The sequence below is a fragment of the Nannospalax galili genome, unplaced genomic scaffold, assembly GCF_000622305.1.
Source record: "Nannospalax galili isolate Female #2095 unplaced genomic scaffold, S.galili_v1.0 scaffold160, whole genome shotgun sequence".
NCBI classification, from domain to species: domain Eukaryota; kingdom Metazoa; phylum Chordata; class Mammalia; order Rodentia; family Spalacidae; genus Nannospalax; species Nannospalax galili.
Genome location: NW_008346900.1, coordinates 3,061,971 through 3,085,821, shown reverse-complemented (window position 1 = coordinate 3,085,821; position 23,851 = coordinate 3,061,971). Strand labels below are relative to the sequence as shown.

At 50.0% G+C, this 23,851-nt stretch overlaps 1 protein-coding gene across 1 annotated transcript; it reads right to left on the bottom strand.

Moving 5' to 3' along the window:
• Positions 1 to 41: 41 nt before the first annotated feature.
• Abhd16b (abhydrolase domain containing 16B) lies at positions 42 to 4,903 on the bottom strand. Its single transcript, XM_017800648.2, is given in 2 exon segments — positions 42 to 3,096; positions 3,099 to 4,903. Coding segments are annotated over 2 exon segments (1,425 nt in total). The 5' UTR covers positions 3,232 to 4,903; the 3' UTR covers positions 42 to 1,804.
• Positions 4,904 to 23,851: the final 18,948 nt, after the last annotated feature.

The following is a 23,851-nucleotide window of genomic DNA, read 5'->3' as shown; positions in this document are numbered from 1 at the left end:
AGAAGTGTCCAATGAGAGCGTTCTCTGGCCGCCTAGAACTAATCCTTAACTTGAGAGGGTCGAGGCTGCGGCGGAGCAGGAAGCGATGCTGGGAGCCCTCCCAGGTTGGTTCCACCCGCAAGACTCCGAGGTTGAACGGCCCCAGCTGTCGAAACCAGGGGCATGGTGTCACAGTTGCTCTGCAAAGGCCCAAGCTGGCCCTCACTATATCCTCAGCCGCACACCTCAGCAGATCAGACTCAGACCCTTTCGTCTCCCGATCCCTGATTTGGGGGTCAGGCGATTTGGGGGTCAGGCTCCGCCCCCCGTAAGTCCTTTTGTCTTTTGCTTTTTTGAGACGACTATCTGTGTAGCCAAGGATGACGAACTTCTGATACTCCTCCCTCCACCTCCCTAGAGCTAGGATTACAGGGGTACGCCAGCACTCCCGCTTTCAGGCGGTACTGGGGATCGAGAACTCGGCTTCTGGCATGTTAGGCAAGAACTGTACCAATTGAATTGCATCCACAGCCTCGTTTTGGAGACTTTGAAAAAGATGAGAGCACGATTCATACAGTTGCCTGCAGGCGCCGCTCTCCTCCAGCTGGGTTCCTACACGCCTAGTCCAGCGCGTTTTGGGGGTTGCTGGGCACTGCGTAGTGAGTTCACCATAGGCTTGAACACTGCATGAGGCCCCTCGGATCCCTCACACTTCGGTGCGGCCGAACCCTGTGTATGCACCCCAGTATTTTCTTCCTTTTCACAGCAATTGGTGGGGCAGCACTGGAGGGCCCTTACAGTTTACAGATAAGGAAACTGAGGCTAAAGTAATTTTCCAGAGATCACACCAGAGCTTCCAGGTTCTTGAGATGTTAATGTGCCGATATTACAATGAACAAGCACCTCCCTGACTTTAAATGAGGGAGTTGTGACCACTGGGCAACTTTCTGCTAAAACTAGTCTAAGAATTTCCTTTGGCCCTTACTTGCTCCTGAAAGGAAAATCGTTGATACCCTTTTTTCAGAATTGCCCTACCCCCTACCCCCAAGGCTGAATTGCCCCTTTCCAGCCAGGCCTCTGCAGGTACTGGTCCCTGGAAACCTCCCACTATCCTTTCCTTCACCTGGCTCCTCTACCTGTCCATTTACCAACTGGCTTAAACCAACCTGGACAGCCCCCTGTGCACAGGACTAGAAATGACAGTAACTAATAGTCCCTGCCTCATGAAGTGGCTGCAGTACAGATGGTGGAGCTGAAAACTTGTCATTCTCTCTTGTATCTTTGAGCCATAAACAAAGCCCAGGCTACCCGGTGCAGTATTACTTCCTCTGTAAGTCATCCCCTCCCCTCCATGGAATGTGGAAATGAGAGGGCCACTGCATAGCAGCAACTGCTGAGACCTGTAGTGAGGACCTGAAATGTTCTGCTTTCACTCCTAGGAACTACTTGATTAGCTGGTGTCTTCTTCCCAGGAGCCACCCTGAAGCCCAGGCCAGGTGAAGGGCACTTTCTTGAGGCCCCACTGCTTTTTCCCCCCACAGCCAGACACCATCAGACATTATCATAAATTCGAGTCAGGTTCATCTTTACATTCCCTTTTAGGAACTAGGCATGGGCATTCAAAAGTGTGGGAAGAGAAAGGAAGGAAGCAGGGAAGAGCAGAGAGAAAGTGAAGGCAAGCACAGTCCAGACATACTGTCCACCCTCCCAGACACGAGGTCAGGATTCCCAGCAGGGCCAGCTTTTCTGTGGAGGTGTAGGGAGACAACAGATGGGAGGCCTGCACGGTGTACATCTGCCCAAACACATAAGCCACATGAACAGTTTACAGTCCCCAGGGCAACTGGAAGTCCTCAGGCTCCAGTGGACTGCAGTGTGTTGCCTCCAGGTTCTTGAGGTGTCTGCGTGCCAAGATCAGTGCAAGCTGCTTGCGCCGCCTGGGGATCAGGCCTTGGCCCACAAGCCAGGGGAAAGTAGGTCCATGTGGCCCCCAGGCCTCAGCATCCTCCAGTTCCTTCTGGCAGCGCTCACGGTAAGAATGCAGCATTGCCAGACACCACTCATCATCCACCTGGTAGCGAGCATAGAAGGCAGCTTCCTGAGCCAGACTGCTGGCACGTAGCCAGCGAGTTACTACCCTGCAGCCATCGCGGGCCATTACAGACGGGTATCGGTGATGAAGCAGACACAACAGCAGTTCATTGCCGCGGTTACCCTCCACATCGCCCTCTGCATGGCAGGATGGCATGGTGGGCAGGTGGCTTGAGGTGCTCACAACGTCATCCTGGGTGCGTCGAAGCAGCAGCACTGGGCCTGGATAGCAGCACAGCTGCTCTGCGACATTGAGGTTGAAGTGCTCACGCACAGTGCATACCACCAGCCCCTTCCGACTGTGGGGCATGACCTTCAGCGCAAGCGGGACGAGGTCATCGAAGGTGGCATCGAGCACCAGTGCACCCAGCTCTGGGTAAGTCATGGTGGCCCAGGTGGCAGTGAAGCCACCAATGGACCAACCGTAGATCACTACATGTGCTGGAGGGAAGTGCAGGCGGTGCAGCGCATACTTGACCACCACATCCATAACGTTGGCATCATGCTGAGGGGATGGTGCGCCTGAGCTGCCCCCAAAGCCGGGGTGGTTCCAGCCTAGCACCGAGTAGCCAGCCTCCAGCGGTGCGAACAAGCAGCCCATCTCGTAGAAACCAGCATTGCCTTCACAGCAGATGACTAGACGCAGGCCACGGCCATGGCTTCCCGGGTGCTGGCGGCGGTCCATGAACATGGTGTCAATCTCGTTGCCATCACAGGTCACCAGCTTGGCGCGCCGCCCACGATAGCGTTCCACGAGATGCTCTTGACCCTGCTGAAGCAGAGGAAGCAGCGCACGCGTCATCAGGAACATGGAACCAGGGTATACCAGCCAGCGGCCCAGCGAGTGGGCCAGTGCATAACTGGCGAGCTGACTGGGCAGCTCTCGGATCTGCTGCAGGAGGCACTGGGTCTGGCTACGAGCCCTGCGTGGAGGCCTCGCAAGGGCATCCGCGCCCAAAGCGGCATCTTGTAGCAGCCACACACCCTCTGCGGCTGCCGCGCATGTCAGCGCCCAGTGACTGCTGTACCGGTGTCCGCGGCGGCACGGACGTCATCCCAGCGGAAGTCCACCGGCCAGCTGCAGAAGTTGTAGGTGTAGTTTGCAGTCAAGTAGATCTTGAACACGTGCACTAGTGCCTTTATAAAGCAGATGATACACATGGGCTACAAGGCGCTGCGCAGGTCCTTGTTAGCCCCAGGGCCCAGAGGCCCAGTTCTGGCGCTGGGATTGCAGCAGGAGATGCAGGCCCGGTCCAGCGGGCGGCTGCGGATGCAAGCACCACGCACAGCTGTCTGGTGGCATGCCTCCTCTGGGCAGGCCCCAATGGCCTTTGTGACTTGTGCCTTCCAGGGGCCAGGGAAGGCTGCATCTCCCCCAGTTTTGTGAGTCATTGTTGCTGGGAGAAGAGATGACCCTAGGGTGATGGGCTCACAAAGGTGTCTAAGGCTTGGTATACCTCAAGTTCTGTCCCACCCCCAAGGACAGCTGCCTTAGGACCTCACAGCAGCTCATGGCCCTGTTTCTGGCACCCTGATTCACTCCCACTTACTTGACTAAAGACAGGTAACCAAAGGAGCCAGAAATAAACAGTTTTGACCTCTTTATTAGAAGGAAGGAGGAGCTAGAAAAACAGGATTTCCCATACCTGGGCCACAGCTTGCTTTTTTACTTGCTTTGGACTCCCCACCTTGGTCCTTGGGGTTCGTTGGTTTTCATCCCCCAACCTCTTGGAGGTGGTGTGGGCTCAAAATGTGATTCCTGCTGGTCCACACTTGCTTTCTCAGGAAAGGGGGTAAGGGTAGACTGGGAATACTCCCGTAATCCTCTCACCCCTGCCTTTTCTGGATCCTCTTTTCACTGGGCCAGCAGCAGCAGTGACCTTCTCCAGGTGGGTCCTGCCTGTCTGTGGTTCCTCTTTTTCAGTCCCTGGTTGAGCTCCTTTCCCTCAAACCAACCCACAAAACTGCACCTTCCTCTTTTCTTTAAAAGAAAAAAAAGGTTCCCTTTTTTTTCCTGCACTGAAGAAGGCCAGCTCTACAGATGGTCAAGGGGCTGACAGAGTTGGGGGGCAGCATACAGCACAGTCCAGGGACTCATTTATCAGTGGCCCGGGCCTGCAATGCATGCTAACAACAGGGTAACAATCAGCTCTCCTGAGCCCAAGGTCCAGGCCTGCTTGAGAGACCCCAGGCCTTTAGGGAGAGTGGTTTGCAGACCCCCAGCAACCCCCTCTCTGCTCTCCTATTCTGCTTTCCAGTTAAGACACTGCCTGGGCAAAGCAATCACCTAGCTTTGGACTCACCTGAGAAATGCTGCTGTCTTTAGAGGGGACAGGAGGAGAACCATGGAGAGTATGTGGTTTGGGGAAGCTATTTTCCCCCCACCCCCCAGCCAGATAAGATGCTTAAAACCCACTTAAAGTTGAACTTCAGAACTCTGTATGTATGTATGTCTGTCTTTTTTGTGTGTATTTGAGACAGGGTCTCGCTAGTTAGTTCAGACTGGCCTCAAGCTCACAATCATCCTGTCTTAGCCTGTTAGTGCTATAATTACAGGTGTAGCTCATATGACTCTACAATGGTGCAGAAGCATAACTGTGCAAGTATACTGTTTCTACTTTCAATACAGTATTTGCTAAATTACAGGAGATATTCAATACTTTGTTATAAAATAGGATTTGGGTTCAATGGTTTTGCCCAGCTATTGCTTATATAAGCGCTCTGAATGTACTTAACACAGGTTGCATTGAGCTGTGGTACTCAGTATGTTAGGTATATTAAATGCAGTTTATCACATTTATTTATTTTGTGTGTATGTATGTGTGTGGGCATGAGGTGCTATGATCCATATGTGGAGGTCAGAGAACAACTTGTGGAAGTTGGTTCTCTCCTTGTACCATAAGGATTCTGAGGATTGAATTCAGGTTGTCAGGATTGGCAGCAAATGTCATTACTCTCTGAGCCATCTTGTGAGTCCTTCAATACATACATTTTTTTTAAGTTTTCTTTTATGTATATGAGTGTTTTGCCTGCATGTATGTAATGTATGTATGTATGTGCACCACATGTGTGCCTGGTGCCTGTGGAGGCCACAAAAGGGCATTGGAGTCTCTGGAACTCTGGTTACAAACAGTTGTGTGTTGCCATGTGGATGGTGGGAAACAAATCAGGTCCTCCACAAGAACAGAAAGTACTCCTAACTGCTAAGCCATCTCTCCAGCCCCCTCCCCGACCTTAATACATTTTTGACTGAAGATATTTGTAACTGCCAGGCATAGAGGTGCTCACCTGTAATCTTGGCACTTAGGAGGCTGAGAGAGAAGGATTGCTAGAAGCCCAAGGGCAGCCTAGTCTACATGGTAAGTTCCAGGCCAGCCAGGGCTATACAGAGAAACTTGCTGCCCCCTCCCCCCGAAGCAAAACAAAACGAAAAGAATAGTTGCAACTTATTATGGGTCTATCTGCATGTAACACCATCACAAACCAAAGGACATCTGTATTTTAAAATCGTTTATCTGGCTTATGTTGAATGAGATATCCTGTTTTTAGATTTGTTGTTTTGCTAAATCTGGCACTTCTGCCCCAGATGCACATGCAACCAGCTCCAAGACCCAGATTCTCCTGACAGACAGCTTTTGTTCCAATTGAGCTTCTCTGCTCATTGGTCAGGTCTGAGGACCACAGCATGACTTAGGATTCTGCATTCTTTTCTCCTTGGGTCCAGGGCTTTAGCATTCCAGGAGAGAGCCCACTGGGTGCGTCACCTTTGGCCAAGGGATAGGCAGAGTATCTTGGGGATATCTGTGGTCCTTATGCTTTTGAAATGTCCACCTCTGACCCTGTAGGGAAAGGAGGTTAGGAATGAAGGTGGAAACCTTAGAGGGTAGGGTGGGGCATTCACTCTCCAGAAACCTCTCATAAACTGATGCTATCTGCTCTGGGGCCAAAGGTACCAGGTTCATTTTGTGTGAGACATGGGGCTGATTTCCACAGTAGAACAGGGAATCCAAGACCTCAGTGCAGGTCCAAGCAACTGGTGGGAAGGATTCCTTGAGGGTTTGAAAGCTGCAGACCCTGCAGACACAATAGCCTCAGTGGCAATGTCCTGGAGGACTATGTGCATGGTATCTGGAGGTACCACCTTTTGTTTATTTCTAGAGGCAGTCTCCCAGCTTGATCTGCTCTGCAACTTATTTGGAAATGAAGGGTTTTCTTTAGCCAGTCCTACCTACCCTTATCCTGCTCCTTTAAAGAGAAGGAAGAGGCGGGAGAGAGCCAGAGGTCAGCAGACTGGAGCCACTAGCCCACAGGGACTCCAGGCCTTAGCCTGTGTCTAGCCTGGCCCTTGACCCCACCAGTCCGCAGGAGTCCAAGTGCCCCAGAACTGTCAGCTCTTGTTCAGACAGGAAAACATGTGACAGGAAGGAGCTGTCCTTTACCAAAGAGCCCCCAAGACTGGGCCAGCTGCAGTAGTAGCAAGGTCCTCTTGCACAGTACCCCCTCTACTTAGGGCAGCCCGGTGGGGTAGGGGGACCTCTGTGTTCCTGCTTATCAGTTTGTGAAAGAATCCTTGCCATCCACCCCTTCAAAGTAGACATCTAAGCAGGCACTCCACCCCCACTGAGGCCTACTAGCTGAAGACCTCTGCCCTCCCCGACTGAGGCAGTGCTTCCTCCCTGGCCGGTTCTGTTCACCTCCCTAGAGGCCCTTGATTTATATGTTGAGCCTGAAAAGCTAACCTTGGAGAAGGAAAGGAGAGAGAGAGAAAAACAGTCCCAGAGGCCAGAGGGGCTGGAGCCAGAATCAGAGCCCCTTGACAGAGGGCATTCAGCTCAGCACCAGCTGACCACAGCAGCATCCTGGCCTTAGGAAAACTGAAGCTGGCTTCAGGAAAGGGAGCTGAGTTTGCACAACTGCTTCTGCTCAGGAAATGGGGTGCAGGGAAGATGGGGGTAGTTTAGAGTCCAAAGACAGGAGGGGATGCTTCCTGGCGGATGCAAGGTCAAAAGAAGGGGCGGAAATGGCCAAGACAGCTGCTGAACATCTGGAGTCACAGAGAATTAATTATCCAGCGCCCTGGAGGACAGTGGGGTGGGTGGGGGAGCCTTCTCCTTCCTGACTCCCTAAAGAGCTGCCCCATTGTCTCCCTCTGGCCAAGAATGAAGGAACTGGTGAGCAGCCCCTCCCCAGATGTCCCAAACATCCATCCTGGGGTGATCCTGGGCCACAAATTATCCCTTCTGAATCTTCAGCAACAGTGAAAGCCTGTGACCACACAAGACACACCCTTTGGACATGTCTTATGTATGGAGAGGAGGAGGTAGGGGGCCAAGACCCTTCCAGAACCTGAGGGGGACATTAATCCTTCCCCCTATATCTAACCAGTGGGACTAGCCCAGTGTTCCTTGGCAGTAGGGGAATGTCCGTGCTGCTTCCCATGAATGTCTGGGTGGGGTCATATATGGTCAGAGTTACCCCAGGGTTCACCACCTCCTTTCTTGGGGCAGGATGCAGTGTGCACCCTTACTACAGACTGTGAGGGTAGACAATCTCTCAATGGGACTCAGGCTGGGCCCTGCTCCTGAATTGGTCTCTGGGTTCCCAGATACACTTGGGTCATTGTATGGTCAGGGGGCAGTCTTACTTTTGGCTTGGGAATCTCAGAGCAGAGATCTTAGCTATTTTACTATGGAAATACCCAGATTTGATCTAAAGTGTTATTGTTAATTAATTATTTAACATTCTAATTCAGTCAGACAGGGTTGTCCTTCCTACACCCCTCCTTGGTTTCCCAAGTTAGTTAACTGATCTGTCCTTTCATACTTTACTTGTCTGCAAAAACATATGCATATACATTTTCACCAAGGGATTATTTTGTTCTTATTCTTTCTCTTTCCCTCTCTTTTTCTCCCTCTCTAGGAAATTACTTTCTTTTTAAAAGATTTGTTGCCGGGCGTGGTAGCGCACGCCTTTAGTCCCAACACTTGGGAGGCAGAGACAGGCAGATCTCTGTGAGTTCAAGGCCAGCCTGGTCTACATAGTGAGTTCCAGGACAGCTGGGGCTACAGGAAGACCCTGTCTCAAAAAGACCAAAAAAATAAAAAAAGATGTGTTTTATTATTTTTAATTGCATGCATTCGTGTGCGTGTGTGTGTGTGTGTGTGTGTGTGTGTGTGTGTGTGTAAATGTAGAGGCCAGAGGTGTCAGATCCTCCTGGAGCTAGAGTTAAAGGCAGTTGTGAGCCACCTGATATGAGTACTGGGAATTGAGCTCAGGTCCTCTGCAAGAGCAGTATGATTTCTTAACTGCTGAACCGTCTCTCCAGACTCTGGCTCCCAAGTGCTGAGATTAAAGGTCTACACTGTCATGCCTGGCTCTTTTTTTGTTTTGTTTTGTTTTTTTGTTTTTTTGAAGCAGGGTCTCCCTGTAGCCCCAGCTGTCCTGGAACTCACTATGTAGACCAGGCTGGCCTTGAACTCACAGAGATCTGCCTGCCTCTGCCTCCCAAGTGCTGGGACTACAGGCGTGTGCCACCACGCCCAGCTTCTTTTTTTTTTTTTAAAGACGGGATTTCGTTTATTCCATTCTGGCCTTGAATTTCTGATACTCCTGCCTCCACTTTCCAAGTGCTGGGATTAGAGGCATGCACCACCATGATCTGTTTATGCAATGCTGTAGATTGGACCCAGGGTTTTCTGCATGCTAAGTAAACAGTCTACCAACTGAGCTATGTCCATAACCCTTATTTTGTTATTTCTGTTTATAGAAATAAGTTTAATGTACACTGAAGCTTTTCTTGACAATCTATTATGAACTTCATTATTGCTTTGGTAGGCAGCTGTAAAACTGCCCTGGGTATTCTGCTGCTGTGCCCAACAGTCTTGTAGACCTTTCCCTTCTATAAACATGGCTGTAGCATACATAGGCATATTGTCGATTATAGACCCTTGTCTCTAGGTACTTTTCCTACACACTAGATGCCTAAAGGTGTATTGTTTTATGAAGGGTATGTTTTTTTTTAATTTGTGTGTAAATATGTGTATGTACAGTGCATGTGAGTGCAGGTGCCCACAGAAGCCAGAGGTGTTGGATCCCTAAGGAGCTGGAATTATAGGTGGTGGTAAGCCACCTGATGTTGTTGCTGAGAAATGAACTCAGGTCCTACTGGAAGAGCAGGATGTGCTCTTAACTGGTGAGTCTCCAGCCCCCCCCCCCTTTTTTTTTCTTTCTTCTTCTTTTTTTTTTTTTGGTCTTTTTGAAGCAGGGTCTCCTTGTAAGCCCCAGCTGTCCTGGAGCTCACTATGTAGACCAGGCTGGCCTTGAACTCACAGAGATCCGCCTGCCTCTACTTCCCAAGTTCTGGGACTACAGGCATGCGCCACCACACCCGACTCTTTTTCTTTTTTTTGAGACAGGGTCTCCTTGTAGTCATACCTGGCCTGGTAATTGCTATGTTGAACAGGCTGGCCTCAGTCTCACAGAGATTCACCTACCTCTGCTCCCAAGTGGGATTAAAGGCATGCACCACCAGAGCCAGTTCTTTCTTTTTTTTTCTTATGTTAATCAGAACATTTATTTTATAACTGATGAACTGGGTGCTACAATGGCTGCCCTCTTGGATTTGGGTGTTGGTTCTTCACAGAACCTATGTCTGAATCTGTAATAGACAATTTTTAGGTGCCCCATTCACCCTGTCTCAGTAGTATGTCATCTCCTAGCCCTGGCCTACAGTTATACTTTCTCTTGTGCTTGTCAGGGCAGCCACACTTGCCACAGGTCAACTTCTAAAGGTGGTACAGCAGCAACACAAAGTGTGTGTCTTATTGCCATCCAAATGATGACATTCCCTTTGTCATCTTATTTCTACCCCCAAGGCCAAAAAGAGAAAGGGCATGTTTGTTCTTAATGCCATGAAATTTGCTCAAATTGCTTTTAGAAGTCCATGTCATTCCATGAGTCCTTCTTATCCTGGAAGAGACCTTGTCTCTGAAGGCTCTACACTGCCCAGGGAAACTGAGTTTTTACTGTGTCTAAAACTGTGTGCAGTTTCATGAATACTGACTAGGTCAGCTACAGAAGCTATTCTGCCCTGTCAGCTAACAGCCCCTTGGGGAACACTCTCACCTGTAGGGGACCTGGTGATCAGGTAGAAACTATGATCTGAGACCATCAGACCTGGAAGGAGAGGTTGAACTGGCCTGGGGTGGATAGAAAGGAGAGTCACTGACTTTTTTTTTTCTTTTGGTCTTTTTGAGACAGGGTCTCCCTGTAACCCCAGCTGGCCTGAAACTCACTATGCAGACTAGGCTAGCCTTGAACTCACAGAGATCCACCTGCCTCTGCCTCTGAAGTGCTGGGATTAAAGACCTATGCCACCATGCCTGGTTTGTCACTGACTTTTTTGGGGGGTCTTTTTGAGACAGGGTCTCCCTGTAGCTCCAGCTGGCCTGAAACTCGCTATGTAGACCAGGCCGGCCTCAAACTCACAGAGATCGGCCTGCCTCTGCCTCCTGAGTGCTGTGATTAAAGGTATGCGCCACCATGCTCGGCTTAGTTTGTCGCTGACTTTTTAAAAATAAAATTCAGTATTGGTGTTTTTTGTTTAAAAAAAATTTTATTTTTATTTTTTTGAGACAGGGGCTCCTTGTAACCCCAGCTGTCCTGGAACTCACTATGTAGACCAGGCTGGCCTTGAACGCACAAAGATATGCCTGCCTCTGCCTACCAACTACTGGGATTAAAGGCATGCACCACCACGCCCGGCTTGTTTAAATTTTTTATAACATTCATGTGTGTGTGGGTATACATGTGCTCAAAGAGGTTAGAGGACAACTTGCAAGAGTCTCTCCTTCTACCATGTGGGTCCCAGTGATTGAACTCAAGTCTTCAGACTTGGCCACAACCTCCTTTACATCATTGAGCCATCTCATCTGCCTGGGTTCCTGACTCTTAAGAACCAATTGACCAGCTGGGTGTGGTGGCACGCACCTTGAATCCCAGCACTCCAGAGGCAGAGGCAGGCAGATCTCTGTGAGTTCAAGGCCAGCCTGGTCTACATAGTGAGTTCCAGGCCAGCTAGAGCTACTGGCCAATGGGAGCCCTGAGCCCTGAACACCAATAACAAAGACTGGAAAAGAGTCCATCCCAGAGGGTCCCAGAAAAGAGACTAGCAGGGGGACTCAACTCCATAAGGGGTGCGCCAAGATCCCCATAGTGTAAAAGTTACCCCTATTTCTGGTTCCTGAACCAGAACTGTAAAAAACTAAAGGGTAGCCAGGTGTGGTGGCGCACGCCTTTATTCCCAGAATTCGGGAGGCAGAGGCAGTCATATCTCTGTGAATTCAAGGCCAGCCTGGTCTACATAGTGAGTTCCAGGACAGCTGGGGCTACAGGGAGACCCTGTCTCAAAAAGACCAAAAAAAAAAAAAAACACCTAAAGGGTAGTGGAGCTCTCTATAAGGTGTTGCAGAAGGGACCATGCCAAGCCAATGGGCAAACTGAGGCATGACCTCATGCCCCTGCCCAGCACCCTGTGACCTTTCTCTCACCAAGCCTGCCATAGCCAGAGGGCTCTATTGATATGAGGTGGAGGCTGGGGCTTGACAGGGAAGTCAGAGTTGGCTATGTAGTTTCTCCTTGGCCTGGGAAGTCACTGCAAAGCATAAAATCTGTGCTTCAGAGTGACTGCTGAGGGTGAAGCCTGGCCTGGAGCCATGCTCACCCTGTGCTCAGGTAGGGTAGTGTTGGCAGAGGCAAAGTGCTCCCTGGCCAAGTCCCTTGCCCCATTCCTTCCTCTTCTGCCTGCAATTCCTGCCTCCCTAGTGGGTAGATGGGCTGAAAGGTGTCTTCTGCTAAGGCCTAGCCATCTGTGATCTTAATGGCAGATTGTTCTTGACCCCAGCCTGGGAAGGGTAAGCCCTGTATACATCTGAGTACTGGAGAGGAGAGAGCCAGCATTTCCTGAAAGATGGACAGACCTTGAATAGGCAGGGCCATCCCAGACCCATATCTGTGGCCTACATGATAGAGAAAGACTGTGACTAGGGCCCCTAACACCAGTCTGGCATGTGGGTGAGGGAGGGGGCACACCTCCACAGCTTGCTTTGAGCTGATCTAGGTTATGGCCCTCGCGGCTCCTTCTAAGTCACTTGAACAGATTAAAAATGGCAACTGTCCCAGAGCTGATCCCAGGGGACCCTGGAACCTGCCCTACCCCCCAGGCACTCTATGTTCTCAGCAACTGCCCCAGTCTAGGACAGCTGCTCTGGGGCTACAACTCCCTCCATCCCACCCACCCAGGCAGGGAGCTGGAGTGGGGTCAAGCCCACTACAGTCTGGGTGGTTGGGGCCTGGCTGCCAGGGCAGGCCCAAACAGGAAGGCTCTTCTTCTTAGTACCCTTCCTTCCTCTCCCCTCCAGGACCCACCCCTGTGGGATTCCTGCAGGAGAGCAGAGAGGGAAGGGACAAAGAGGAAGGGAGGCTGGCCTGGAGGTTGCCCCCACTTTGGTTCCTGTGGCTTCTGTATCTGGGACTGTACTTTAGGTTTGGGCCACCCACACCTACACACAGCACACATCCCAAGAGGCCTCTGCTCCAGGACAGGATATATGGGTCATGGAAGTGTCTGGGTCATTGCCCTGAGCCCACCCAGGAAGGCAGTAGAGTGGGGAGGATGAAGGAGCAGAGGAGGGGCTCTGATGTCCCCTACCCCAGCCCTGGGGATAGGAGCAAACCACAAGGCTGCCTACTCCCAGCTCTTTGAAGCTGCCCTGAGCTGGGTCAGCTGTCAAGGGTGCATGTGCCTGCCCAGCCCCTCTGGCTGTGTAGGATCCCAGAGTGACCACAAGCCTCCAGCAGCCTTTGAAGTGCTGGGGTGAATCTACAGGAAGTGGGCAGCAGCCCACCCAGGCCCTGGGTCCACCCTCCCAAAGGCAAGTGAGTCTGCCCAGAGACTAGGAGTCCAACTCTGGAGTCACCCCTCTGTGCAAGACCACTTGGGCTGCTCAGGTGCTGCTAGGTATAGGGACTAGAGGAGAGGGCTGCCTGCCACCCCTGGCCCAACCCCAACCCCAATTTATTCCTCCTAGGCTTCTGTGGGGGCAACAGTGGGTCTAAAAATTGGTCCCTCTCAACTAAAAAGCAGGCCTTGGCCTTATGGAAAGCCCCCAGAGTACGGAGGTGGGGAGGAAGAAGAAGGACAAAGGAAGGGAGGCTTCTCAGGAAATGCCTGGGTGCCCTGACCGCCCTAGCAAAGGTTCCTGGTCAGTGGCTCAGCCCTTGGAAAGTCCCAGGCAGGGTCTATGAACCTGGGTCGGGGCAGGGCCAACAGGACAGCAAGAGTCCCCTCAGTCCTTTAGCCTGGGCATCAGATGTCAGGGTGGACTTCCTCTTCTGCCTGGGGTTTCTTCCATGGACACCAGCAGGCCAAATGAAAGTAGTTCTTTACCATGGTCATTCTCTGTTCCTGGCAGTGTTCTGGTGCCCCCATTCTTTTTTTAATATTTTAGTTTATTTTTTCTAATGTGTATAAGTGTATTGCCTGCATGTGTGTAAGTGCACCTGTGTCATGCAATGCCTGTGGAGGTCAAAAGGTGTCAAATCCCCTGAAACTGGAGTTATGGACAGTTGTTAGCCCAAGTGGGTGCTGGGAATCAAACCCAGTCCTCTGCAAGAGCAACCAGTGCCCTTAACCAGAATCATCACTCCAGCCCCAGACATTTCAACTTTTGAGATAGAGTCTCATGTAGCCTAGATATGCTTCAAACTTGATATATAACCACAGATGACCTTCCTGATGTTTCTGTTTTTATCTCCCCAATGCTAGGATTACAGGCATGAACAACTGTACCTGGCTCCCAGCTATTTACAAATAAAGACCCAAGTGGGAACAGGAGTTGAGACGGACTGTAGCAATTAGTCTTCAGAAGAGCCTAGAAAACCCAAGGGCTGAGGGAAGCTGGGTGATTTGGAGGTGCGAAAATAAGTCTGGTGGGGCAGAGAGACCAGGAAAGAGGCCTGGGATCAGGGGGGTAGGAAGATAGGTGGGACTTGCAGACCAGGGAACAGTTTTTGAAAGAATGCATCTATGAACACACAGTCTATTTACATAGTATTTACACTGTGTTATATATCATCTAAAGATTAAAGGATATGGGCTGGGGATGTGGCTCAGTGGTAGAGTACTTGCTTAACTAGAAGAATGTGTGCAGATTCTACACAAATCCCACATTTTAAACATGGAACTTGAGCATTTGATTTTAGTGTCCATGGACTTCCTGAACAATCCTTCTTGGGTTCCAAGGGACAAATGCATACTTGTAATGTACAGGGATGGAGAAAACTGGTAGCTAATGCTAGTAGGAGGATTGAGAAGGCAGGAAAAGGTTTAACACAAGACAAGATTCAAGATCCTGAGGCTGGGCATGGTGGTACATGCCTTTAATCCCAGCCATCAGGAGGCAGATGCAGGCAGATCTCTGTGAGTTTGAGGCCAGGCTGGTTTACATAGTGAGATCCAGACTGACCGGGCCTACACAGTAAGACCCTGTCTCAAAAAAACCAACCAAACAAGATTGAGAATCATGGACTGGAGATGTAGTTCAGTTGGTAGAGTACTTGCCTAGAATGCTCAAGGCTCTGAATCTGATCCTTAGCACTGCATAAAACCCTCAATGCCAGCCTGGCATGGTGGCGCACTCCTTTAGTCCCAGTACTTGGGAGGCAGAGGCAGGCGGACCTCTGTGAGTTCAAGGCCAGCCTGGTCTACATAGTGAGTTCCAGGACAGCTGGGGCTACAGGGAGACCCTGTCCCAAAAAGACCAAAAAAAAAAAAAATTTTTATGTCTATGAGTGTATTGCCTACATGTATGTAAGTGCACTCGTGCCATACAGTGCCCACAGAGGTCAGAAGAGAGCACTGAATTCCCCTGGAGCTGGAGTTAAGGATGGTTGTTAGCCACCATGTGGGTGCTAGGAATTGAACCTGAGTCCTCTGCAAGAGCAGCCAGAGCTCTTAACTGTTGAGCCATCTCTCCAGAACCCACTTAACATTTTCTTTTTAAAGATATTCTGGCATCTCCAAGGAGGGAGAAAGTGGTGTGAGACTTTCACCATTACACAAGGCCACTTCAACCATTGTTTACGGCTACTCTCACTGTCACCCACCCTCACTCACACTATCGACATTGCCATCATTGCTTCCTGCACCATTGGTACCACAAAATTCACCATGTGGGCACTGCCATCACTCATTCAAGAATATTCTCTTGGTCAAGAATTGTGTTAGTTCTGGTCACATCAGTGAGCAACACAAATGATATCCCTGCCTTTAGAGGTATACAATTGGTAGGGGAGACCAAAACCAAATATACATAAAAGATTTAGAAAGAAGCTGGGCGTGGTCGGGCTCGCCTTTGATCCCAGCACTCTGGAGGCAGAGGCAGGCGGATCTCTGTGAGTTCAAGGCCAGTCTGGTCTACCTAGTGAGTTCCAGGACAGCTGGGGCTACAGGGAGACCCTGTCCCAAAAAAACCAAAAAAAAAAAAAAAAAACCCCAAAGATTTAGAAAGCAAGGCATAGAACAATCCCACTCTTAGATTTTTATTTTTGTTTTTGTTATTTGGGGTTTTGTCTTTGCGTGCTGAGGATTAAACCCAGAACCTGGAACATGTAAAGCAAGTGCGCTACCATTGAGTCACACAACCAAGCCTCTGCTCCTAGGTTTCTATCCAAAATAAACATGTTCATACAGACTTGTCTTCAGATTTCATAGCATGAATCATAATGGCCTATAACTGGAAAAGTGTGCCATATACTGGTGACCAATAAACAAGCTGAATGCTTCTGTAAAATGGAAAGAAGTACGCATAGAGTATCTCAGAAGCATTATGCTAAATGAAAAATCTGCATATAAAAGATCACAAATGGAGCCAGACCTGGTGTCTGTAATCCTATAATCCCAACTGCTGGGGAGGCTGAGGCAGGGGGATTGAAAGTTCAAGGCCTGTTTTGACTACAGAGTGAGTTCAAACCAGCCTGGGCAACTTAGTGAAATCTTGTCTCAAAAAAGTAAAAAGAGGGGCTGGAGAGATCGCTCAGCAGTTAAGAACACTGACTGCTCTTCCAGAGGACCTGCGTTCAATTTCCCAGCACCACATGGTGGTTAACAGCCATCTGTAACTCCAGTTTCAGGGGATCTACACCCTTTTCTGGCATCTTCAGACTTTGCACAACATGGGTACACTTACATACATGCAGGCAAAAGACTCATACACATAAAATAAAAATTTTTTATTTTATTTATTTATTATTTATTTATTTTTCTTTTTGAGACAGGGTCTCCCTGTAGCCCCAGTTGTCCTGGCACTATGTAGACAGACCAGGCTGGACTTGAGCTCACAGAGGTCCACCTGCCTCCCCGGGAGCTTTGAATTTTTATTTACTACAATTAGTCACACTTACACATCCACCTGCCTCTGCCTCCCAAGTGCTGGGATTAAAGGCCTGCGCCACCAAACCCGGCTATTTTATTTATTTATTTATTTTTGGTCCTTTTGAGACAGCGTCTCCCTGTAGCCCCAGCTGTACTGGAACTCACTCTGTAGGCCAGGCTGGCCTTGAACTCACAGAGATCCGCCTGCCTCTGCCTCCCGAGTGCTGGGATTAAAGGCGTGCGCCACCACGCCCGGCCTTTTTTTTTTTTAATTTTTTATTATTATTATTTTTTTTGTGTATGGGTGTATTGCCTGCATGTATGTGAGTGTACCCGTGCCGTGCAGTGCTGCAGAGGTCAGAAGAGAGCTTCAGATTCCCCTGGAACTGGAGTTAAGGATGGTTCGTAGTTGACTTGTGGGTGCTGGGACTCGAACCCGGGTCCTCTGCAAGAGCAGTCAATGCTCTTAACCGCTAAGCCATCTCTCCAGCTCCAAAATAAAAATATTTTTTCAAAAAAACAAAAAGAAAGCCAGACGCTGGTGGTGCACACTTTTGATGGCAGCACTCAGGAGGCAGAGGTAGGCTTATCTCTGTGAGCTCAAGGCCAGCCTGGTCTACATAACGAGTTCCAGGCCAGCTGGAGCTACAGGGAGACCCTGTCTCAAAAATATAAAACAACAACAACAACAACAACAACAACAAAAAACCAAAAAAGCCAAAAGAGAGTTGAGGATGTAGTTCAGTAGTAGATCAGTAGTAGATCACCTGGATCTTGAGTTCAATCCCCAGACTAAAAAAATGACTGTGGCCAGGCATGGTGGCGCACGCCTTTAATTCCAGCACTCAGGAGGCAGAGGCTGGCGGATCTCTGTGAGTTCAAGACCAGCCTGGTCTACATAGCAAGTTCCAGGCCAGCTGGGGCTACAGGGAGACCCTGTCTCAAAAAGACCAGAAAAAAAAAGACCATATATAGCATGGTTCTGTTTACAGAAAATCCTAGCAACGTGGCATGTTATGACAGGGGATGTGGTCTTGCATTTGCCAAAGCTCATCATGTTGTAGTTAATATTTGTGAATATCATGTGTGCAAATTAGACTTTAATAAAGTCTAATTTAAAAAATGTAAAAATTGCAAGTGGAGCCATAAAAAAGGAAGAAGGCATAGTGGAAAGAAGTGTACAGACTTTGGTAGCAGTCCAGCCAGATCCCTAGTGAAGGACTTTTTTTTTTTTCTGTTTTCCTTCCTACCTGTAGAGCATGTCTCTGGCCTGGACCCCTAGAAGCATGGTGACCCCTTTAGTAAGGGAAATAGACAAATCCAGACTGTAGCTCTGTGTCAAATTTTTTGATATTTTTGGGTGACCACACCATTTCCCACTCAGGTTTAGATAAAGCCAGACAGTGGTGTTCATAGATAGCCAGTGAGTACTGTGACACATGTGACACAGCTAGAAGGATTAGAGGAAAGGGACTTTCATGGGCTATGATATAGAAAGGGGGCTCACACAAATCCTAGTAGGGAGAGGGACTCTCACAATTCCTAGTAGGAGAGGGGGTTCTCACTGGTCTTGGTAGGAGAGTGGTTTATCACAGGCCCTGGTAGGGGAAGAGGGGCTTTTATAGGTTCTGGCATATGAGACGGGCTCTCATAGGTCCTGGTAAAGCAAGAATCTCTCTACCTAGTACCCTCTAGCTCCTCCTGGGAACCTTATCTCCTAGGCTAGGGGCAGACCACAGCAGCTAGTTTGGGCCCCTGGGACAAGTGTGGAAGCAGGGCCCTCATGGTTTTCAGCCCCACTGAATTGTTCTTGACTGGCCTTCTCCCAGGGGCAGTGGGTTTTCCTGGAGGAGTAGGAGCTGGAAGCAAATTCAGTGAGGTAGATTTGGCCAGTGGTCCCTGGTTTCCCTCACACACTATGGTGCCACTCTCAAGGGTAGTGCCTGGGTGTGTTGGTGATTGTATTTCCTCTGGCTTCATGAGCAGCCCCTCAGTTCAACTGACTTTGGTAGATCCCAGACCTGTCTCAGAGGCTTACCTCTAGAACTGAGTTAGAGACTGGGGTGTCCCTCTGCCATCCCCTCATCTCACTGTCAGTGCCCTGGTTTGGCTGTCGGGGCACTATTGGTGAGCCCTAAGGCCCCAGTGACCTTTTCCCCTTATGGCCTTGACAGGGTCTGGGAACCTCCAGGCTTGCATCCTGTGTCCTGCCAAGAGGATGTCCTGTCCACCCCCATCTCCCCACCCTTCTTATCCCTCCCAGGAGCTGCCCAGGGACCTCCAGGGGTGAAGGTGGGGGTGAGGGGGTGGAGGGGAATTGGAATCATGACATCCTGAGCCCCATCTCTCCTGCTGCCTCTTCCTCCTGGACCAGATGAAGACAATGAAGCTCCCAGACTAGCACCTAGACATGCAGAATAGACTCTAGTTCCCTCCTAGGCCAGGGAACAGCTGCTCCATGGAGCAAAGGTTGGGGGAGGCAGGGAAACAGGGAGAAGGGAGGGTACAGGCAGAGATGCTGTGCTAGCCTTTTCAGCAAGTCCTGAGTTTCCTGTCCTCTCTGTGAGGGCTAAGCATGGGGATTCTGGGGGATGTCAATGAGCTCAGCTCAGCTCTGATTCCTGGGAAGCCTGCCTCTTGTGAGGAGAGAGAAACAGAGGATGGTCCCAGTTTGGGACGAGTGCTGTGAATACTGGAATAGCCCTCTCTACTGTGGGCTGCAGGGAAATTAGGCTGGTACTTGTGAAGAAGGAGAGAGTAGGCCAAACGGTGCCCTCCCTCACATCATCCTCTGGTCCTTATACCCTCCAACAGCTGATGATCTTTGGGCATTTGTGCTGTGTGCCTCTGTAAAAGGAGAGAGAGAGAGAGAGAGAGAGAGAGAGAGAATTTGAGTATAGTAGATGTGTACATTTGATGTGTGTCTCAAGTGTGAGCCTAGACTAAATCTCAGATCTGTGGCCCTCTCTAGGTGACTGTGGTGTGGGTGGAATGATATATCTCCTATAAAGCTGAGAATACCCAATGCCTTCTAGAATGCCTGGACCCTGGAGGGTAGGGGCTGAACAGGACAGCAACTGCTGGGTCCTTTCTCCTGGGCCCTGCCCCCAGGGCTTGGTCCACCTTCTACTCTGGCAGCTCAGCCAAGTTAAAAATAGTCCCTGGGCCTCTGGAAACGGAAGGGGTAGAGGCTGCAGAGATCAGGCCAGGAGGGAGGAGGTGGGAGGCAACCCTTTAGCAGACAGTAGGCAGGTCCCCAGTCCCACGCCAGTGCTCCCTGGCCAGCTGCCCACATTAGTGGGGTGGGCTCCACATCCGCTGGGCCCACCCCAAGGGGCTGGCTCATGGGCTCTGCCCAGCAAGGCAGAGACATCCCTCGTGGTCAGCCTGGCTAGCCAGGGCCCTGCTCCAAGCCACAACTCCTCCCAACACCCCTTCCTTCTCTAGGATTGCTCCCTCTATGAGGGTCTAGGACTCAACCCAGCCTTTTCCCTGGCTCCCAGCCCAGGACCGCCCTATGACTTCCCTGGAGGGAGAGAGGTTGCCTCAGGAGCTGGCCCAGGCAGGATGCAGGACAAGCAAGGCCTCAGGGAACATTCCTCCCCCAGGAAAGGTCTGTGAAGGACTTTTTATATTCCCTCCTACCCACCCCCCACCCCCCCATAGCTTATATATCATGTACCTACACAAAAGTACATATATCTAAGGATATGACTTAATAAATGTCCATAATCTTGAAGTTATTTTGTCTGACATCTAGATCTGGAGAACACTGTTCTGTGTTCTTGTTCATGTCATGCATGTTGTTTGGTGAGCCCAAGCATACATGACCTTGGGGCACATCTCTGCAACTGCACTGGTCACAAGTCCAAATGGGCATCTGATTGAAATGCTGTGGACTCTCCACTGAAGATACTGGCATTGGCAGAGAATTCAAGGAATGTGTCCCCTACCAAGGCATCTGACCTCTGGGTGTGGATTGGTTTGTCTTTGTGGGCTAGAGTCTCCCAGAGGGGAGGAATGGCAGTCCATATGTCCTCTGTTACTGGGCTAGGAACGCCCAAAGAGGCGCCCATCCTGGAACGCACAGCCACCCTTCCTTCCTCAGGAAAACCTGTGGTCTGATAAGGCCTCCAGCCTCCACCCCGGCACCAGGACCCCCAGGGAGGAGGAAATTGAGCCTGCCACCTGGGGCTGGGGTTAGGGAGTCTGATTATTGGTGCTCCACTCCAGTAAAAGGATACAGCTCCCCACATGGCTTCAGGAGAAGGGAACTCTGACCACTTGGGGCTGTGAAGCAAGGGGGGACCAAACCAGGTTGAATGGCTGCTGCCTAACATGATCAAGCTCTCTCCTCCCCGTAAGACCTTGGCCAAGGCTCCAGTCCTTCACTTTGGATTTCCTAGGGTATGAGCCTGTCCTGGATTGGGTTTGAGGATGGCAGAAAGCCTAGGAGAGAGAATATTTAGGTCTTTCTTTCTGCCACACATCTGTAGCTCCCAGGACCAGGCAAGCCCCAGTCTGCAATATAGCTTCCTCAAAAGGTCCCTTAGCCTCTGGGCCTCCCAGGATTAGCCACAGAAGACTTTGAGCTCAAATGTCAATAGGAAGGAAGTACCCATCAGCTATTAAAGACTCAAAGCAGCCCCTCAAAGCTCAGCCCACTCTTAGCAGTCCTCTTTGGCCCTCCAAGCCCTCAGCCACTTGCACTGCATGGTTGTCAACGCCCCAGTGATGATAAGAAAGATTTCAGGTGCAGACTGACTGCCTAGTACTATGTGCAGTTGCTCCAGCTTTGGCCCAGTCAGCTGTAGAGCCTCAGGGCTCACGGACCACAGGAGCCAGGAAGGGGAGTAGACAAGGCACCAAGGGAAGATGCAAACATTAAGTTAGGCAGGATTTTGTCTTGATGGTTAGGAACCAGGTTTGGGTTTTTGCTGGGACAACTGAGAACCACTAAAGGGCAGGAGCAAGAAAGGCCTTTGCTGGTGTTGACAGGGGGCAGGGGGATGGTAGATATAGGGGCCCAAGTAGTGTAAGGGTCAGGAGCTGGCAGGTGGAGCATTGGTAAAAAAGTACAGCTAGGTGCCCAACTGAGATTCATGTTTCTTGAAATGCAAAGGACTGGTGATGAGGGGGGTGGGTGAGGCCATCTGGGCAGTTCTGGGGAGGTGATGCTCTACCTAAGAGCACTGGAGGAAGGAGATGGCCTTCCATCTTTTTTTTTTTTTTTTTTTGGTCTTTTTGAAACAGGGTCTCCCTGTAGCCCCAGCTGACCTGAAACTGGTTATGTGGACCAGGCTGGCCTTGAACTCACAGAGATCTGCCTGCCTTTGCCTCCCGAGTGCTGGGATTTAAAGCATGTGCCACCAGGCCCGACTGGTCTTCCATCTTCATTTCAGATGTTCTCTGCTTCCTTCAGACTGCTGACCTTGGAAGGGATCCCAAAATCTGAGCTATGGAACTTCCTGAAAGGGGTGTCACTGCTGGGGTATGGGAGCTTTAGCCCACAGCTGTGCAGCAGAGAGAATGGAATGGAAATGGCCTGGTCCCACATGACCAGACCTGCAGGTTATCTTGCTACACTTTGATGGAGACCCTGGAGAACATTCCCCTCCGTGGAAATCCTCAGCTGGATCATGCTGCAATCTGGATCAGGGCCCTGCAGTTCCATTCTCTGGGGATGCTTGTAGAAGCACTATAGGAGGCCAAGGTGACCTAAAGAAGGTGCTATTTCCTGACTCCTATATAATCACCTCTTAAACCACCAGTTCAGAAGAGGGAGAAGGGCTCAGTGGTCAACCTAACTGCCATGTTGCTTTCCCCTCCCTTGACCCCAATTCTCTGCACCCCAAGGAACCCAATAACCCATGTCACCAGTATCCCCTTTCATTTCCTCCTGGGGTGTTCCTTCTGAACTTGCAGCCTGGCTTTTCTCCTTAAGCCTGGCTGGCAGCACTTGTGTGGTTCCCATATTTGCACCTCCTTGGCTTCTGGTCCCATGTACAGTCAATCAGCAGTCACTCACTGCCAAGTGGAAAGGCAGACACTTCCCCTGGTTTCCCCTTTATTCTCTACTTCTACTCAACACAAGGCCGTATCAGTCCAACATCCTAGAAATTTCTCTGATTAGTCATGATTAGATCATGTCTATCTCTTGTTCAAAGGTCTTCAGTCTATGGAAAAGCCCAGAAGCCCCAGCTTGACCACTGTTAGAGTCTGGCTCATCCTACATGGTGCCAGGAGGCCTTTGAACTTCATGGTGTCACCATGTGCATACTTGGGGCTCAGTTCACTGTAAAAATTCCCTGAATCAAGCTGAGTGATCCCAGTCCTCTTCCATCTACCCAGCCAGGTCCACAGGAAGTTGCTCATAGTCCCCTGCAGAGATGCATCTTACCTTCAGTCCTGAGTCTAGGCTCAAGGTTTTTGTGACTATGGATGGAGCCCATTGAGGCAGGATCATTTTATACCCAAGGTTCAAACTAGACTTAGTATTTGGTACATGGAGACAGGTAAGTGCACTTTAGTGTCTGTGGCCAGCCAGTCAGGAGTGATCATTTGCAAGTATACAGGTGAACACACACACACACACACACACACACACACACACACACACACACTGTGCACAAAGGTGCTGGATATGGTGGCACACAGACATAATACCAGCATTCAGGAAGCCAAAGCATGAAGATTGCTACAAGTTGGAAGCTAGCCTGGGCTACATAGTGAGTTCTAAGCTAGCCTGGACTATGAGTGAGACCCTATCTCAAGAAAACAAACCAACTGGTGTCTGGAGACATGGCTCAGTGGTTAAGAGCACTGGCTGCTCTTGTAGAGGCCAGGATTCCATAACACCAGGAATCCAACACCCTCTTCTGGTTTCCATGGGTATTGCATGACATAGGTGTACTTACATACATACAGGCAAAATACTCATACACATAAATAAAAATAAAAATCTTAAAAAACAAGCCAACAAAACAAACAAAAAAAGGTGTAGGCAAAGGCTCTGAACACTTGCTGAAGGTGGCAGTACAGAGCGACTACTGACTACAGACCTAACTCCTTGAGGTGTTGCCTTGGTTTTTGAGTTTTTCTTTTTAAAAATTTATGGTGCAGGCTGGGCGTGGTGGCGCACGCCTTTAATCCCAGCACTGGGAGGCAGAGGCAGACAGATCTCTGTGAGTTCAAGCCAGCCTGATCTATATAGTGAGTTCCAGGACAGCTGGGGCTACAGGGAGACCCTGTCTCAAAAAGACCAAAAAAAAAATTTATGGGGCTGGAGAGATGGCTCAGTGGTTAAGAGCACTGACTGTTCTTACAGAGAACCTGGGCTCGATTCCCAGC